Genomic DNA, 16,583 nt, shown 5'->3' with positions numbered 1-16,583 from the left:
AGCTGCATGTGGCTGAGCTGGGCGTGCGTCCAGGCTCCGGTGGGGCTCATGCAGTGCCCGTGGCCCAGACCTGAGGTCGGAGGGAGCACCCGGGCAGGGGCGTGTGTGTGTCCAGCACCTGGCCCTGGGCCAGCCTGAGGAGGTGCCCGGGGGTTGGGGGGTGGGGGTCCTATTGGCCCTGCTTTGAGGAGGTGGGCAGCTGCCTGGGCTTCCACTGTCGTTGCCCAGACAGTTCCCTCTCGGGCTGGGAGAGCCCCTACCCCAAGACAGGCCCTGGGGAGCCAGGCTGTTCTCGGAACGGGTACAGCCTGCAGGCCGGCTAGACGTGGGTCCAGGTGGACTTTGTCAGGGCCGTGAGCAGCTAGATGGGTCGCCTGCATTTTAGAACTGGGAGGTCGTCAGACCCAGATGTCTATCTGGCTTCCCTTAAAAAACCCGAAGGCTTGGCAGCCGGGCCCGGTCCTCGCATGGTGGCCCCTGGTTAGCGCTCCACGGTGGGCGAGGGAGCGGGCCGTGGAGCCTCGTGACGCAGGCGGCCTGGGTCTGCTCTCTGTGTGGCCGTGTGGTTGTGCAGGCTCCGCTCACTGCACTGTCCCGAGTCGGGGATGGCGGTGGGGCTTTCCGTCCTGCATGCAGGATGCTGAGCCCGGCTGCTGCGGTGTAGAGTGCTCAGGACAGAGTCCTGGCTGGGCTGAGGGGCGCAGACAGGGAAAGGGGCGGGGTGTCCACGGGGGAGTGAAAGCGTGGATGGGGTGGTGAGATGTGAGCACGAGGAGGGGCAGGAGGTAGCCAGACGGGGACCAGAGGCCCTGAGATGGGCGCGAGGTCCAGAGAGGAGGGGGTCAGGCTGGGTGGGACTCACCCGGTGGGTGGTGGCACAGTGATGCCCAGAGTACGACGACGTGTTGTCCTGCGGGACAGGTGGCAGTAACGGAGCTGTGCCTTTCCTGTAAAGCGCACCTGTTTGCAGACCGCGTGACTTGGTCACGTGCTCGTTAAGTCACCTCTGGGAACCTGGAGGGGTGGGTTCAGAGAAGGCCCGCCTTGACGACTCTGAGAACCCGGGCTGGGCGCGTGGCCCGTGCAGGACGCAGCAGGCAGAGGCTGAGCGTGCTGTGGCCTCGGGCATTGCCCACAGGACGGATGGGATAGTGGAAGGAGGGAGGGAGGCCAGGCTTGGGCGAGGGAGCAGGACTGAGGGAAGCCTGGAGGGCAGGGCAAAGTGTTGGGAGCCCGTGGCGGAGCTGCCCCTGGCGCCCGTCGTCCCGGGCAGGGTCCCGGCTGACAGGCTGCGTGGGGTCCGGTGCACACACTCTGGCTGCAGAGCAGGAAACGCCAGGCAGGGACACGGCATGGCTGGACTGCTGCCCCCATGGCTCCAGGAGGGGACCTGGCACTGGCCTCTGGGTTCTCTGTGCCACGGGCTGAGCATGTACGTGTGTTAGACAGACTTTATATTTTAGAGCAGGTTTATTTTTACGGCAAAGTCGAGCGAAGGTGCAGAGATTTCCCAAATACCCTCTGCCCCCGCCCCTCCACGCCCCCACCAGCATGGTCCATTTGTCACAGTTGGTGACCCTACACCGACGTCAGCATCACACAGAGCCTGTGGTTGGCCCTGGGGCTCCCCTGGGTGGGATGTGTTCTGTGGGTCTGGACAAGTCACGGTGGTGTCATACAGGCCGTGACCACGGCCCTAAAACCCCTCTGCGCTCCGCCTATTCGGCCCTCCTGCCCCCGACCCCTGGCAACCACTGATCTTCCCACTGCCTCCGTGGTTTTGCCGTTTTCAGAATGTCCTGCGGTCGGGATCGTGCAGTGTGTAGCCTTCTCGGATGGGTGTCTTTCACTTGGTAGCGCGCAGTTAAGGTTCCCCCAAGCCTGCTCCTGGTTTGGTAGCGCCTTTCTTTTTAGCGGGCCACAAGCTAGTTCTCAACAGCGCAGATCCTGTTCGTTCCTCTCTCTCTTTAGGAAAAAAAGTTCCCTAGAAAGGTAATCCATTCTCTTTGTAGTGCCCCTAAACGGCAGGGCTGAGCCCCCCACCCCACGTTCTGGAGGTAATGACCATCTGTTTGGGTGTGTGTCCCCAGGCTAGTTTCTGCAGTGAAGCAAATATCTATAAACAGACCGTGCTTGTGATGATAAGAAGTCCTAGTGTCGTAAGTTTTCCTCAGTGTGGGGTTTTCCCTCTTTGGTGCCATGCGTTTTGCACTGCACCGTGCATCCCCCGCTGTGGCCATCTTTGCAAGTCAGGACAGAGACAGGTGTCCCATTCTTTTTAACGGCTGTATAATGTTCCTTAATACGGGCGTTCAGGGGAGCTTGAATCTTTCCCCGGACAGTCCTGCAGCTGGCATCCTGATCCAGGGACCTTTGCTTGCCCATGTCAGTGCTCAGGTGGGTTTCAGAAGAGTGATTGTGATCAGGCTTATTTTTCATCTGAATATGCACTGCCAGGTTGTCATGCGCGAGAGGCTGCCCCTTTTCAGCGTCCTGAGTCTTACCTGGGCAAGCCGTGGACAGTACCTGCCCCCACTGGCCTTTCCATTCTTGCAGACTGCTTGATGTGTCGGCAGCTGTTTCTTTAATAAGTTGTTACCTTTCATTTGTCTGATCAACCACTTTTATTTTTATTTTGACTTGTATGTTTTTATCTTGTGCGTGTTTTGGGGGTGGTTATTTCTTTTGGAAGATTAAGAGAATTTTTCTTAAGTCTTTGTTGAATTTGTTACAGAATTGTTTCTGTTTTATGTTTTGGTTTTTTGGCCTTGGGGCATGTAGGATCTTAGCTCCCTTACCAGGGATCGAACCCACACCCCCTGCATTGGAAGGGGAAGTCTTAACCACTGGACCTCCAGGAAAGTCCCAAGAGAATTTTTAACTTTTCTGTCATTTACAGCTCTTGTGTTATGCTGAGGGATGTTTTCTGTTAGTATATGGTGTGAGGCAGGGATCTCACTTGATTTTCTTTCCCAAATGGAGAAGGGTTTGTTCTAACATTTATCAAACAGCCTGTACTTGTATCATCTTTTCACTTGGAGATTCACTGGCAGTTTGTGCACATTTCTTCCGGCTGGGCCTGAGAGACACCGAGGTCGTCCTCCTCCTCCCTGTGCAGGAAATGGGCCCAGCAGGGAAGGGCTGGGTTCTGGGCCTTCCCGTCTCAGAGCCTTTCTGCTCCTTGGTTCCTGCTTCCCGGCATCTGGGCGGGCCTGTGGGAGTGGGTCAGAGCCTGGCAGCCAGGCTGAGAGTGACCAGCCTGCCCAGCCTGCATGTTCTGTAAGGACACTTGGCTTTTAAGGACCAGCTGCTTTAGCGGTAGATTGTCTGGGTTCGAGTCCTGGCTTCTTGCGATTTGCTGTGTAACCTCACCCCCTGACCTCCTGAGGCGCCCCTTTTCTTCTGAGGGGAGCAGGTGTCGTGGCGTCTGCAGGGAGAGGCGGCTGTAACAGCTGTGCCTCTGTCCTCGCTGATGTAACGCAGCCAAGTTTGCAGACGAAGCGATGTCAGAGACGGGCACGTTGCTGGAGGGTCTCGAGGTGACCTGTGCCCACTGCTGCTCCTTGGCAGCTGTCTCTTTAATTACCGCAGATGCTAGCAAGCTGCCTGGAGCATCTGGTTCCGGGCAGGGCCGCTCTTGGTGGGCCCGGGAGCAGGCCGGCAGCTGCCTGCTTGGGCCACACTCACTCCCAAGCTCCATGGCGGGGGCGGCCGAGACGAGAGGGGCCTGTGTCCTGCTGAGGTGGGGACTCAGCTGTGCAGGGCACGCAGCAGCTTGGTCACTGCAGTCGGGGCAGCCCTCCAGGGGAGGGGGGGCAGGACGGGAGCCCTCCTTCCACAGCGGTGTGTTAAAGGTGTTTGTTGTCCAGCAGCGTCTGTAGAGCCCCCCATGCGCCTGCTCCGTGCTGGGCATTGGGGATGTAGTGGGAGGGGCCAGGCACGCCCTGGCCTGCAGGCAACTTCCACTCCAGAGGGGAAATGGCAGGAAAGCGAACAAGACCATTTAAGAGGGCTGGCTCTGTGTGATGGCAGTGAGGGCCAGCGGGCTCGGCCCAGGGCCCGGGAGAGCCTTTCTGACAAAGGGGCGTCGGGTGGGGTCTGGAAGGGGCAGTGAAGACTTGAGGGGGAGAGTTCTGGTTGTAGGGGGAGCAGGTGCAAAGGCCCTGAGGTGGGGACACACCCAGTGGCTGCAGTGGGGGTGGGGGGCGGCATGTGGTCAGAGATGGGCAGCACAGACTTTCCCCGAGTGCCCGGACAGCCGCCCTGCCAGCCTCCGGCCCTCGGGTGGTGCGTCTGCACCTGTGATTGCGTCGGCCACGTGCTCTGGGGCGGGGGCGGCCCTCTCCTGCAGGCGGGTCCTAGCTGAAGGGGCCCCCCATCTGACAGATGTAGTCCCCTGGGCCCTGGGGGCGGCACCGGAGCCTGCGCCTCATCCACATGCAGCACCGGCTGCTTTGGGCAGTGAGTGGCACCGGGGCAGTGGTCCTGCTGAGGCCTGAACCGGGCGAGGCTTCAGGCAGGGTTGACTGGCCTTGGTCCTCCCCGCTTGGCCCCTTTGCTGAGGTTTTTTTCTGGGATTTCCGTGCCCATCTCCGTGGGGGAGGGTCTGCCATGAAGTGGTTTTCACCGTCTTTCTTGGACTTCGGAACGAAGGTTCTCAGATTTGGCCATGTTGCCCTTTCTCCGTGGGGGGGCCAGTGTAGATGCTGGGGGCCAGGGCAGTGGCTGGGGCGGAGCCCGGGGGTCCCGCACGGCCTGATGCCACCCACCCGCCCACAGGAGTGCGCCGGGGAGCCTCTCTTCATGCTCTACTGCGCCATCAAGCAGCAGATGGAGAAGGGCCCCATTGACGCCATCACGGGCGAGGCGCGCTACTCCCTGAGCGAGGACAAGCTCATCCGCCAGCAGATCGACTACAAGACGCTGGTGAGCGCCGGCGCCCCGCCCCTCCCGCCCGCCAGGGAGGAGGAGGGGGCTGACGCCCTGCACTCCCACCTGCAGACCCTGAACTGCGTGAACCCCGAGAACGAGAACGCACCCGAGGTGCCGGTGAAGGGGCTGAACTGCGACACGGTGACGCAGGTCAAGGAGAAGCTGCTGGATGCCGTGTACAAGGGCGTGCCCTACTCCCAGCGGCCCAAGGCTGGGGACATGGACCTGGGTGAGCCCGGCAGGGGCCCTGTCGCGTCGTCCAAGCACTGGGCGCTGGCCCGGAGGGTTGGAGGGAAGGGGTGTGTGACCCAGGCTGGGTCTGTAGGCTGCTCCCCGGGGTGGTGGAAGCAGGGTGGCACTGAGAGGGCTGCGCCCCTGCCGGTGGGGGCAGGGGTGGGGTCCCCGTGTGCTCTAGGAAGCAGGTGGGCCCTTGGAGCTGGGTGGAGGCTCTCAAGATGGCTCACGAGCAGGCCGTGGGCAGGGGCACCTGCTAAGTAGGAAGGGCCTGGGGAGCAGAACCGGGCTGGACCCTTGGTGGGTGAGGCTGGGGCCGCGGTGGAGGGAGGCCTCGAGGGCCAGGCTAGGAGGCCGGCCTGGAGCTCCGGAAGGCGGGCACACCACGTGTGGCTGGGCAGGCTGGGGGCTGCCAGAGGGGCTGGGCAGCAGCAGGGGTGCGGGGCTCCTGCTCTGGGCTGGGCCTGTCCAGATGGAGGGAGCAAGGAGCCGGGCAGCACCTGCCGGCGCCCTGCACCCCCCCCCCAGCCCCGCCTCCTCCTCCACAGAGTGGCGCCAGGGCCGCATGGCCCGCATCATCCTGCAAGATGAGGACGTCACCACCAAGATCGATAACGACTGGAAGAGGCTGAACACGCTGGCGCACTACCAGGTGACCCCCAACCTGCGGCCACGCCTGGGGCCTCCTCGTCCCACGATGGGGCTCGGGGGTGGGGGCCGCGCTCCAGGAGGAGAGGGCGCGGTCACCTGTGGGGGTCGCCCAGGGTTGGCGGGGAGGCTGAGGCCCAGCTGAGAGACTGGCTGCGGGGTGGTGGGTCACGCGTCACCCGGCCCCCTGCCCATAGGTGACGGATGGGTCCTCGGTGGCCCTGGTGCCCAAGCAGACATCCGCCTACAATATCTCCAACTCGTCCACCTTCACCAAGTCCCTCAGCAGATATGGTGAGCGCCAGCGGGGTGGAGGGCCGGCGGGGGCAACGGGCAGACCACTGACCTGGACAGAACGCTGCTCTGGGCGCCGCCGCGGCGGCCTGGGACAGCTTGGCTACAGCCTGTCCCGGGGACACTCGGCCTTTCCCCGGGCAGCACCGTCCCCAGAAACCCAGGGAGGTGGGAGCGGATGACCCCAGCTTTCAGAGGGGCGAGCTGAGGCTCATACAGGGGAGCTGCCTGCTCAACAAGGTGCCAGGCAGGCGGGGGTGGGGCGGGACGCAGCAGCTGACGGCGTGGTGCCCGCAGAGAGCATGCTGCGCACCGCCAGCAGCCCCGACAGCCTGCGCTCGCGCACGCCCATGATCACGCCCGACCTGGAGAGCGGCACCAAGCTGTGGCACCTGGTCAAGAACCACGACCACCTGGACCAGCGCGAGGGCGACCGTGGCAGCAAGATGGTTTCCGAGATCTACCTGACGCGGCTGCTGGCCACCAAGGTGGGCGGAGGGAGGGGACCTGGGCGGGTCACACGGGGCCGGGGCAGCCCCTGGAGCTTTGCCCTGCCCCCCCACAGGGCACGCTGCAGAAGTTCGTGGACGACCTCTTCGAGACCATCTTCAGCACCGCGCACCGGGGCTCGGCCTTGCCGCTGGCTATCAAGTACATGTTCGACTTCCTGGATGAGCAGGCCGACCAGCACCAGATCCACGACGCGGACGTGCGCCACACCTGGAAGAGCAACTGGTACCGGCCTGGGGTGGGGGAGGGGCGGGGGAGGGGGCGAGGTCCCCGCTGGAGCAGGAAGCCTGGGGCCTGGGGGCAGCCCGTCTAGGCTGGGGGCTGCAGTGCCAGGAGGCTGGCCCCGTCCACTGCCCCAGGCTACGGCTGGTCCCTCTCTGTCTGGGCCTCTCTGACTCAGCCATGGGGGGGCATCCGCTGACCCACCTGTGGGACCGGATGTGGGTGGCGGGGGTGTGTGTGTGTGCACACGTGTATCCGTGCGTGTCTCTGGGCGTGCACGGCTGCGTGCAGGTGTGTAGGCTTCTATGTGAGAAACGGGCTCAGTGGGACAGGCCCATCCCATGCTGGCTACAGCGATGAGGGTGAAGGTGACAGCAAACACTCCTGGGGCTCTCAGTCCCGTCGCCTCCTCACTGCCGGTCTGGTTTTTGCCTCCAGAGCTGACTGGGTCCCTTGGCAGGGCCCGCCTGGTCCTCACAAGCTTTGTGCCTCTGGCCTCTTCCTCCCCATGCCCTGACCTCTCCCTGCGCACAGCTGCCCCCCAAGCCTGGGATGCAGCCCAGGTCCTCTCCAAGCGAACCCACCCTGGGCCTCCAGCTCCACCTGTGCTGCCCACGGCCCATAAGGGGGTCCACCGGGCACCAAGGGGAGGCAGTGTAGGTCAGCACTTTACAGGGGACCTTTCTGGGATGATAGAAAGTTCTAGGTTTGTGCCATCCATGTGGCCACGTGTGACTAGGGGTATTTGACATAACTGGTGCAGCCGAGAACCTGAATCTAAGTTTAAACAGCGACACATGGCTAGGGGCTGTTGATAGTCCAGCTGATGATTGTCGTAGAGGTGGCCTTTTGGGTTGGGGTCAGCCGTAGTGGGGCTGCGTCTTCTGGACCCCTTCCTGGTCTTGTCACCAAGACTCCTGGGGAGCCGGCCCAGCCGTGAGCGGGCACTCAGGCCTGGAGGCTGGCAGCCGGGCACAGTGGGCGCCCAAGGGCGAGAGAGCCTGTGGGGGTGCATACCCTCCCCTGGGACCGTGGGGAGGGGCTGGCCAGCAGGAGCAGCTGGGCCTGTCCCCCTGGCTGCGTGGAAATCCATGGTCACCATGAAGGCCAGAGCCGGGAGGGCGGCAAGGCTGCAGGCCAGCCCCTTCTCCCCGCCGGCCCGAGGGCCGCCGAGGCCTGTCCGACTGTGCGCCCGCCCGCCCGCAGCCTGCCCCTGCGCTTCTGGGTGAACGTGATCAAGAACCCGCAGTTCGTCTTCGACATCCACAAGAACAGCATCACGGACGCCTGCCTGTCGGTGGTGGCCCAGACCTTCATGGACTCCTGCTCCACGTCTGAGCACAAGCTGGGCAAGGACTCGCCGTCCAACAAGCTGCTCTACGCCAAGGACATCCCCAACTACAAGAGCTGGGTGGAGAGGTGGGGGCACGGGCCCAGGGCCGGGCGGGGGAGGGGCCGGAACCCAGCTCACGCGCCTGCCCGCCCCCCCGCCGCAGGTACTACGCGGACATCGCCAAGATGCCCGCCATCAGCGACCAGGACATGAGCGCGTACCTGGCTGAGCAGTCGCGGCTGCACCTGAGCCAGTTCAATAGCATGAGTGCCCTGCACGAGATCTACTCCTACATCAGCAAGTACAAGGACGAGGTAAGCTCGCCAGCCTCACCGAGCAGGCTCCCACTGCAGCCTGGACTGCCTGATGGGTCTGGGCCCGTCTCCAGGACAGGGCACTGGCCGTCCTCGACCCTCGGCACCTGATCTGCTTCTGGAGGCGGGCGCGCGCAGAGCTGGGCCTCCCTGAGATGTCGGGGCAGACGACTGGCTCGTGGGCTGCACTGGATGGACAGAGCCCAGGGCCGGAGGGGCAGGGCGGGCGCGGCCAGAGCCCAGGCCCTGAGGCCAGAGTGGGCCGGCTGCAGAACGGCTGAACCGGAATGTCCTAAGAGGAGGGGGAGGCGGGGCCGTCGCTGGGTGTGCAGGCTGGGGGGTCTTGGGCTGCTCCCGAGGGAGACAGCCTTTGGGGTTCAGAGACGGAGCCCGACTGCCAGGTGCGGGAGGCAGGGAGCAGGGGCTGCGGCCGGGCTGCCCGGCTGCAGGGACCACGTCAGGAGCCGGAAGACTCAGGCGCCAGCTCTGACTTTCGTGTGGGTTTGAGAGGATGGGGCCGTGAGCGCAGGAGACCTGGCGGCAGATCAGAGCATGGGGGTTGCAGCTGAGCAGGAGGCCCTTCAGCTGAGACTGGGGGAGGTGGCCCCCGGGGGGAGCCCGGAGCAGGGGAGGGGGTGGCTGAGCCCCGGGGCCGACGGGCAGAGCCCTCAGGGCAGGGCGTAGAAGCAGGGCCGCGGAGGACGAGCCGTGACCTGGGGGTGGCCGGCTGCGGTTCTTCCCGAGGGGCTGTGCTGTGAGGGGTGCACAGACGTGGGGCGATGGGGCTGTGGAGGGGGACGGCAGCACGGCCACGTGCTGGGGGCTGACCGTCTGCCGCGGGAGACAGGGCTGAGAGCACAGAACCCGGCAGGACCCGCGGGTGCAGGGGGTGGGCCCTGGTGCTCGGGGACCTGGAGGGCTGGCGGGGACCTGCGCCCTGTTCGGGTGGTTTTGGGGGATGAGGGGCGGATGGAGACCCCAGGGACGCGGGGTCTGGGGGTCCCGACTCCAGGCCCAGGTCCCTCAGCTGAGAGTGGGAGGGACAAAGTGGCCTCAGCCCGGAGCCCACTCTGGACACAGCCGCCGTGTGCGACCCCGAGCCCCGGACGGGCCTGATGCTGCCCTCCCCGCTCCGCAGATCCTGACGGCCCTGGAGAAGGACGAGCAGGCGCGGCGTCAGCGGCTCCGGAGCAAGTTGGAGCAGGTGGTGGACACCATGGCCCTGAGCAGCTGAGCCATCGGCCACCACTGCCTGGCCAGCAGGAGAGTGAGAGGGTCCTCAGGGGCGGCCCCTGTGCAGCAGCCAAAGCTGGGAGGTCCACGGAGGCAGCCTTGCCCCAACCATGCCAGGTGCCCTGCGCTGGGGGCCGGGTGTGCAGTCCTGGACCCCTCGCCGCCCCGTCCCCTTCCCGCCTGTGGGGGTCCCGGTTCTTAATTGGTGTGGGTGAGACGGTGCCTGCAGCACCCTCCACGCCCAGAGCTGCTCGCCGTGGGGCTGGGGAGCCCAGGTGTGGCTGGGGGCCTTCTCAGGACAGTGGGTGACTGCTGAGGCCCCGGGGGGGAGGCAGGAGTCCTCCTGTAGGGACAGGTTGGGCTGCCGAGGCCAGGAGGGCCAGGCCCAGGGGCTGGGAGGGGGTCAGCTGTGCCCGGCTCCCTAGGCAGAGTCTGAGGGCTGGGGCGTGGCTGGCGGCCGGGCGGGAAGGCTGAATGCCCAGGGCCCAGCCACGGTGAGCTGAAGTCGGTCCAGGCGTCACCACCCACCTGCCACGTTCCGGCCACCCCACACTCACCAGTGCGCCACCACCGCCATCCTCCGATTCACCGCGTGCTCTCCGCGGCCGAGGCCAGGGCGCCACGTCGACCTCGCCCAGAGAGAGGCCCCCGGCCCCCTCCTATGGAGGGGCTGCAGGACGGCTCCACGCAGGGCCCAAGTGACCTCCAGAAGGACTCGGATCCCGTTCCGTCCTCAGGGCTGTGCCTCTGGGAGCCGCTGGGGCCTGGGGCTCCGGGTCATACGTGCACGTTCCCCTTATTTATTCCCCCCACCGCGCCCGCCCCTGTCCCGGGCTGAGCTCTCGGCTGTGGAGGTCCCGGGAGCAGCCCCGAGCACCCTCCTCCCCCCTCCCCGGCCCCCACCCGCCTCCCAGCGGCGTCAGTCTGGCCCCTCAGCAGCGTGCTGGCCCCTCGGAGTGGAGGGACATCTGGGGGCTGTTGCTCGTCTTTTAGGGGAGCAAGGGGGTCCTGCTGTGCTCTGCTTGGGCAGCGGGGCCATGGGGGCCTCGGACCACACCCACTGGCCTGGCCGGGAGCAGGACACAGTGACCGGGGGGCCTGCAGAGCCGGTCTGCCCATCCTGCTCTCAGCGAGCGAAACAGCGCGTTTTTAATTAAAAAATCTGTACATATATATCCATATATATATATATATATATATGTGGCTGTAGCCTGTCTCCAGCCCCAGTGGGGTCCTGTATAGTTACCTGGAGGAGGAGAAATTTTACACTTTAGAATAAGAGAATTAAGGTAGCGGGAAAGCAATACCAAATGGTCGTGGAGAAAGTGGCCAGAGCTTCCCCGCTGGAGCACCCCCGAGGCCTCCGCCCTCGACCTGCGGGTCGTCCTGTTTTCGTTTTGACGTGAGAAGGAGAGGACTTATCGGGCCGAGAGCTTCCCAGACGTGGGCCGTGGATTCCTGCATGACTGTGCTAGCGTTTAGTCTGACTTGATCTTTTTAAAACTGCAAGTGTTGAATACTAGAGGTTGTTAGGCCTTTTTTTCATGTTTTTTAATTAATCAGTCACTTGTGAAGGCAGTGGCCTGTCCCCTTTTCAATTCACTTTTTCGACGGTACTACAGATCCCCGCGGACTTTAAGGGACAGCTAGCTGTGGCCGGCCCCGCGCCCCCGGCCGCCCGTCTTGGGTCCCCCCCCAAGCAGCGTGAGCCAGACTGCACACCTCCATCAGCTGAGGAGCTGCTCCCTCGCGGGAGGAGGGGTGAAACCCGCCACCTCCTGACTCAGGAAGCTCCTGGAACCGGGGTGCAGGGGTCCCTGGGCCCCGTGGGCACTGAGCAGGGCTTGGGCCCCCCGCGCGGCAGGTGTCCAGCGGGAGCTCAGGCCGGGCGGGCGTTGGCCGGGGCCGGGTTCCGTCTGGGTGCGGGTCTCGCTCCCCCCCGAGTCTTCCCTGAAGCTGCTTCTCATCGAAGCCCCCGTTCTTCCAGCCCTGCTCGGGTCAGGGGGCTCCTCGGCCGCTGCGCCGCCGTCTTCAGAATCCAGTCCCAGCCCCCCTTCCTCGGGCCTCCCCGGCCCCGTGCTTGCCCCGCGGGCAGCGGGCTGGGCGGTGGTGACGCAGGAGGGGAGCTGGCCCTGCGAGCGCGAGGTCTCATGGAGTGCGTGCGCGGGTCAGGTGCAAGCACTTTAGCGCCGTCTGTTTACACACGAGCCGATCGCTGACCTACGCTTGCAGTCCACCCCGTAGCACGGCCGCACCTTCCCCTCCCGGGGCTGGAATCAGGCCAAGTCCTCCTCCTCGCTTGTATCCACGGTCCTGCTGGCCCTACTGTGCCTTCGGCACTGGGCCCAGGCACCCGCCGTCACCTCCCCGTCCTCCTGCCGGGCACTCGGACCCCAAGCTCCGGCTCTGGCCTGAGGGTGGCCGGGGTGTGGCGTGGGAGCGCTGCTCTGTGCAGGTGGGTGGCCCCCAAGGCCCCTCTGCAGCCCCAGGGCCGGGGGTCTGGGCCGTGGTGTGGGGCGGTGTGCCAGTATGCCTGCCCGCCCCGACACTGCTGCTACTGCCCGCTGCCCCGGCCCACCCCCCGCGCCCTCGCTCACACGTGTCTCAGGAGCGCCAGGGACGGCTCGGCCTCGGTCGGGAGCCTGGCCTCTCCATATACCTCGAGCTTGCCCGCACTCCCCGACCCGGGCCCCAGGCCCCAGGCCCACGGGAGAGGTCCCCCCGCCCTCCCTGCTTTGCCCTTGCTGAGCGAGCCCCGCCTGGCTCTCCCGCCAGTGCTGGAGCTGAGGGCTCACGCCGTTGGTGCTACACAAGCTAGAATAGATATATTTAGAGAGAGAGATATTTTTAAGACGAAGCCCACGATTAGCTGTCCTTTGACGCCGCAAACCCCTACCCAAAAGAAGAGCGATCGCTCGGCAGCCTGAGCGGCCCCTCTGCCGCCGCCTCTCCCAGGGGCGGTGTGGCTCGCAGGCTGTGTAAACACACAGCCATTTCCTATTTTACTGTCTCAGATTTAGTACTTGTAAATACACACACATTAAGGAGAGAATAAACATTTTTGCTAAAACTCGTGGCGCTGGGTTCTCCTTACTCAGGGTCCTGGGGTGGGACCACGCGGCCAGCCGAACTGCAGGCACATCCTGTGCTCCGCCCTGGGAGCAGCATTGCCCAAGATGCCGGGACTCCTGCCCTCAGGGCGTGACCAGTGCAGCAGGGCCTCTGCCAACTGTGTTTCAGGGGGCCTGGCATCACAGAGCTCCTGTGCTCTGGGCCCCCGGACCACCGGGCAACTATCAGCTGAGACTGAAAACACAGGGCCCGAGCCCCATCCAGGGGGTCCTGTTGACCTGGGCCCACGCAGTGTGTTCTCAGGTCCCCTGGGTGTTCTTCTGCCTCGGCTCAGAGCAGTCGGTCCCTGGAGACCCTGTTAAAGTCCAGAGGGCCTGGGGAAGCCTGGACATTGGCCTGGGTCCCCACCCTGAGCAGCAGCGTTGGAGCTGCACGTGCCAGATTTTCTCAGCTAGGAGCACCCCACTGGGAGCCTTGCAGCTGAGGGGCCCAGTCCGGGCAATGCTGGCCCTCCCAGCACAGGCCCATCGATCCATCCCATGGAGGTTTTGGCAGGTGGTTTCCTGCCCTGTCAGAGAAGGTGTCGGTGCAGCTCTCCCAGCGTGTGGCTCTGGGCAGCACCCCATCTGTCCCTGGCTGTTTCCTCCAGGGCCCAATAGGGACAGCCGTTCCTGCCCAGGGGGGCGTGGGTATCCGAGGTGACAACTGGGAGAGGCAGGCCTGGGTCTGGACAGGATGAGCGTGATGGTTCCCAAAGGGCAACCTGCATGTCTGCCTGTGCCTGATCTGCAGGCGGACGCAGGCAGCTACAGTGATGAGGCTGACGGCCCACTCGTGGTTCAGCCACTGTTGGGGCCAGTGAACTTGTGTGGACCTCACAGTGACCCAGACAGACAGGAAGCTGAGGGGCATGGTGGGGAGAGGCCTCGCGGGACTGAAAGCCGGCCACCGCCTCACAGGAGAGAGGTCCCCAGAGAAGCCCAGCAGCACTCCAGCCTGCCTTCCTGCAGTATCTCCGACCCAAGAGCTCTGACAGTGGACCATAAATCATCATCAGTACCTCCTGCCCCAAAATGGGCCCATCCTGACAGCCAGGGCTGCAGGCGGTGAGCTCAGCACCAGGCTCAATTACTAAAGAAATCAGTGTAATCAGCATGAAATTGCATCGGAAACAAATTTAGCAAACATGGACCTGTTTGGGGTGTGACGCAGCCTGTCCCCACAGCTCTGTCCCCTCCGGCTTTCCGGCACAATCAGCCCTGCCTCAATTACCCTCATTAGGCTGCCGAGGGCCCCAGCCCCACCAGCCTGAGAGCAGGCGCCGTCTCTGGGCGCAATCAGCGCTCACGGTGATCAAGCGTGATTATGCAGGGAGCGCAACGCGGCAGGGCGGGTGGCGCCTTCTGATTGCCGTGCACGTGGGCTCATCGCGGCTGTTAGCCATCGGCTGTCAAGGCCGGGGCTCGCCAGCCGCTCTGGGCAGGGCACGGGGTGGGAGTGTCCGGGTGGCAGGGGTGAGGCTGGTTGGCGGTCCAGCATGGTGGGCTGAGCCCTTCTGGGTGCCAGGCTCTGCGCTAAGCCCTGGTGATGGGGTGGCTGGGACTCTGAGCAGGGATAAAATAATAGGCAAGGCTAGGTAGCACCCAGGCGACTGCAGAGGGGGCGTGTGGTGGCAGTCAGCTGGACAGACAGGGAGAGCCATCTGGGGAGGGGCAGTAGCGTGGAGACCCGAGAGGGAACAGTGTCCCCCGGGCGGGGGCGACCCAGGCGTGCTCCATCAGGGAGCAGGGCCTGGGGGGAGGGCAGCGTGCGAGGCCAAGGATCGTCCACGCTGGGAGGGGGCCTCGCCCAAGAGGAGCAGAGGCTGTTCTAGGCTCCTTGGGAAGCAAGGAGGGCAGGCTCTGATTCGCATCTGGAGGCTGTGTGTCTCCAGGGGCCTTGGCCCTGCTGCACCCCTCTGGGCCCTCCTGGAGACCTTGTAGCCTGTCAGGTGATGTTGCTTCATGGCATGTGTGGTGTTTCTGAAAATGGCTGGATGGGGCCTTGGGACTCGTCCTGACCATGGGGGTGTCAGTGGAAGATGCTCGGGTCACATCTGCGCTGGATATCTCGCTCCTGGAGTGAGGGTTCCAGAGAGCAGGGCCGCCAGCCAGCATGCTTTGGGGGTATGGTGTGAGCTTGTGCAGGACATAGACATTTGGAGAACTGTTGTTTCTGCAGCACGGCCCAGACCACACCGACTATTATAAGCTGGTAGCATTCAGGGCACAGGAGGACCTGGGGACAGAGCTGTCTGTCCACCAGCTTGCTTGGGGTCTAATTATTTAGTTTGAGAAATCGGCTATTCAGGCATCATTGCTGCGCCCAGCTGAAGACCCCCCCCCCCCGCCAGCACGTGTTCCTTGCTGGGTGCCCAGCTCTCAAGCATCTCCCTGTTTACTTTTAGTGGATAAACACTTTTTCCTTATATAACCCCGTGACATTGTCAAAGTTAGTATTTGCATATTTGAATCTCCTCAGTTGTCTCAAAACTGCGTTTTCCCAGGTGGTTTGTTGAATGAGGCCCCTTGGCTTTGTGTCCTCCTCGTCTAAGGCCCTGGGTCCGAGGCTCCCGTTACCTCCCTCCTTGGCCCTCGAGGCCTCGGCTGCGGCCCCGCCCCCACCCCTGGCGGCCTCTCCCTTCGCGGGACCTTCAAACCGCCTCCTCTAAACACGCTTGTCCCGTTTTAACTCGAAGACGTTTTTTAAAGGGAAACTTTATGGCGCTGTCATCACTGGATGACCGGTATCGCCTGCCATCGATAGAAAATGGCCATAAAAATAATACGATGAAAGTGAAACTAATATGAAATTCTAGCAACCAGCAGCTGCCCGCGCGAAGTTACCACGTGCCGGCCCCGCCCTCCTCCGCCCCGCCCCCGCGTTCCCACCCTGCACTTCCGCTTCCGGTCAGGTTCTGCGCCGCGGCCTTCCGGCCTTTCCTTCCTGACTGGAGGACGGCGCAGCCTCGTGGACGGCAGGTCTGTGCCCCGAAGCCCCCGCAACCCCCTCCCCGCCGCCCTCAGGCGTCCGCCCCGCGGCCCAAGTGCCTTTCCTGCCTCGTCCATCCCGCCCCCGGGCCCGGAAGCCCCTAGGCCTCGCCCCTTGCCTGTGTCTCCCTGTGGGCTGGTCTCTCCTGCGACAGCACACACACAGGTGTGACACCGCGGAGGGGACGCGGGGGAGGGCGCGGAGCAGCTTTTAGGGCAAGAAAGAGCCTCTTTTCTCTTCCTTGAATGAATTTCTCAAATAGAGTTTCTCAGGCACACATTCCTCTAAAATGATCAGTCCGCCCTCCTGGCTTGGAATCCTGGTCACGTATTGAGTGCCGTGCGACCGTGGGCAGGTGTGTCTCGGCCTCGGCCTCCTGGTCGGTAAAGGGGGAGAACAGCTCTAGCAGACCCTTTGGGCTGACGGTTCGAGTCGTTGCCCTGGAGGGTGGAGTACGCCTCGAGCCAAGGAATCCCCTCTTCGCTCCGGCCGCAGCCTGAAGGGAGGGTCCCTAACCCTGTAGGCCTCCTCACGTACCACAAGCAGAGTTGCAATGCGCAGAGGACTCAGGGTCCCTGCCGCAGGCGCGGGCCTCGGGGCCGGCCGACTGAGGCCCCTGCCCCACCTGGTGAGGAAAGGGTAGGATGAAGGTCTGAGGGACAGCGGCCCGGGGCACAGAGGTGCTGAGGGGCTCAGGAGCAGCAGGAAGGAGCCTGCAGTCAGCAAGAGGAGGCTGCTGGGCGGGGGCGGGGACCAGAGCC

The 16,583-nt window shown here is 63.9% G+C and overlaps 1 protein-coding gene across 2 annotated transcripts in view; it reads left to right on the top strand.

Annotated features, from left to right (window-relative positions):
- PLXNA1 (plexin A1) overlaps positions 1–10,899 on the top strand; it is a 44,933-nt gene extending 34,034 nt beyond the window's left edge. For both annotated transcript variants that reach the window (XM_060111227.1, XM_060111226.1), the window contains exons 24-32: positions 4,780–4,926; positions 5,002–5,161; positions 5,715–5,818; positions 6,012–6,108; positions 6,406–6,596; positions 6,674–6,843; positions 8,047–8,259; positions 8,337–8,487; positions 9,626–10,899. In XM_060111227.1, coding sequence (XP_059967210.1) covers positions 4,780–4,926; positions 5,002–5,161; positions 5,715–5,818; positions 6,012–6,108; positions 6,406–6,596; positions 6,674–6,843; positions 8,047–8,259; positions 8,337–8,487; positions 9,626–9,721 — 1,329 coding nt within the window. In that variant the 3' untranslated portion in view covers positions 9,722–10,899. The remainder of the gene's footprint in view (positions 1–4,779; positions 4,927–5,001; positions 5,162–5,714; positions 5,819–6,011; positions 6,109–6,405; positions 6,597–6,673; positions 6,844–8,046; positions 8,260–8,336; positions 8,488–9,625) is intronic.
- Positions 10,900–16,583: the final 5,684 nt, after the last annotated feature.

The sequence above is a fragment of the Mesoplodon densirostris genome, chromosome 10 (assembly GCF_025265405.1).
Source record: "Mesoplodon densirostris isolate mMesDen1 chromosome 10, mMesDen1 primary haplotype, whole genome shotgun sequence".
Lineage (NCBI taxonomy): Eukaryota > Metazoa > Chordata > Mammalia > Artiodactyla > Ziphiidae > Mesoplodon > Mesoplodon densirostris.
The sequence above is the reverse complement of the archived record's forward strand: the minus strand, read 5'-3'. Positions and strand labels throughout refer to the sequence as shown.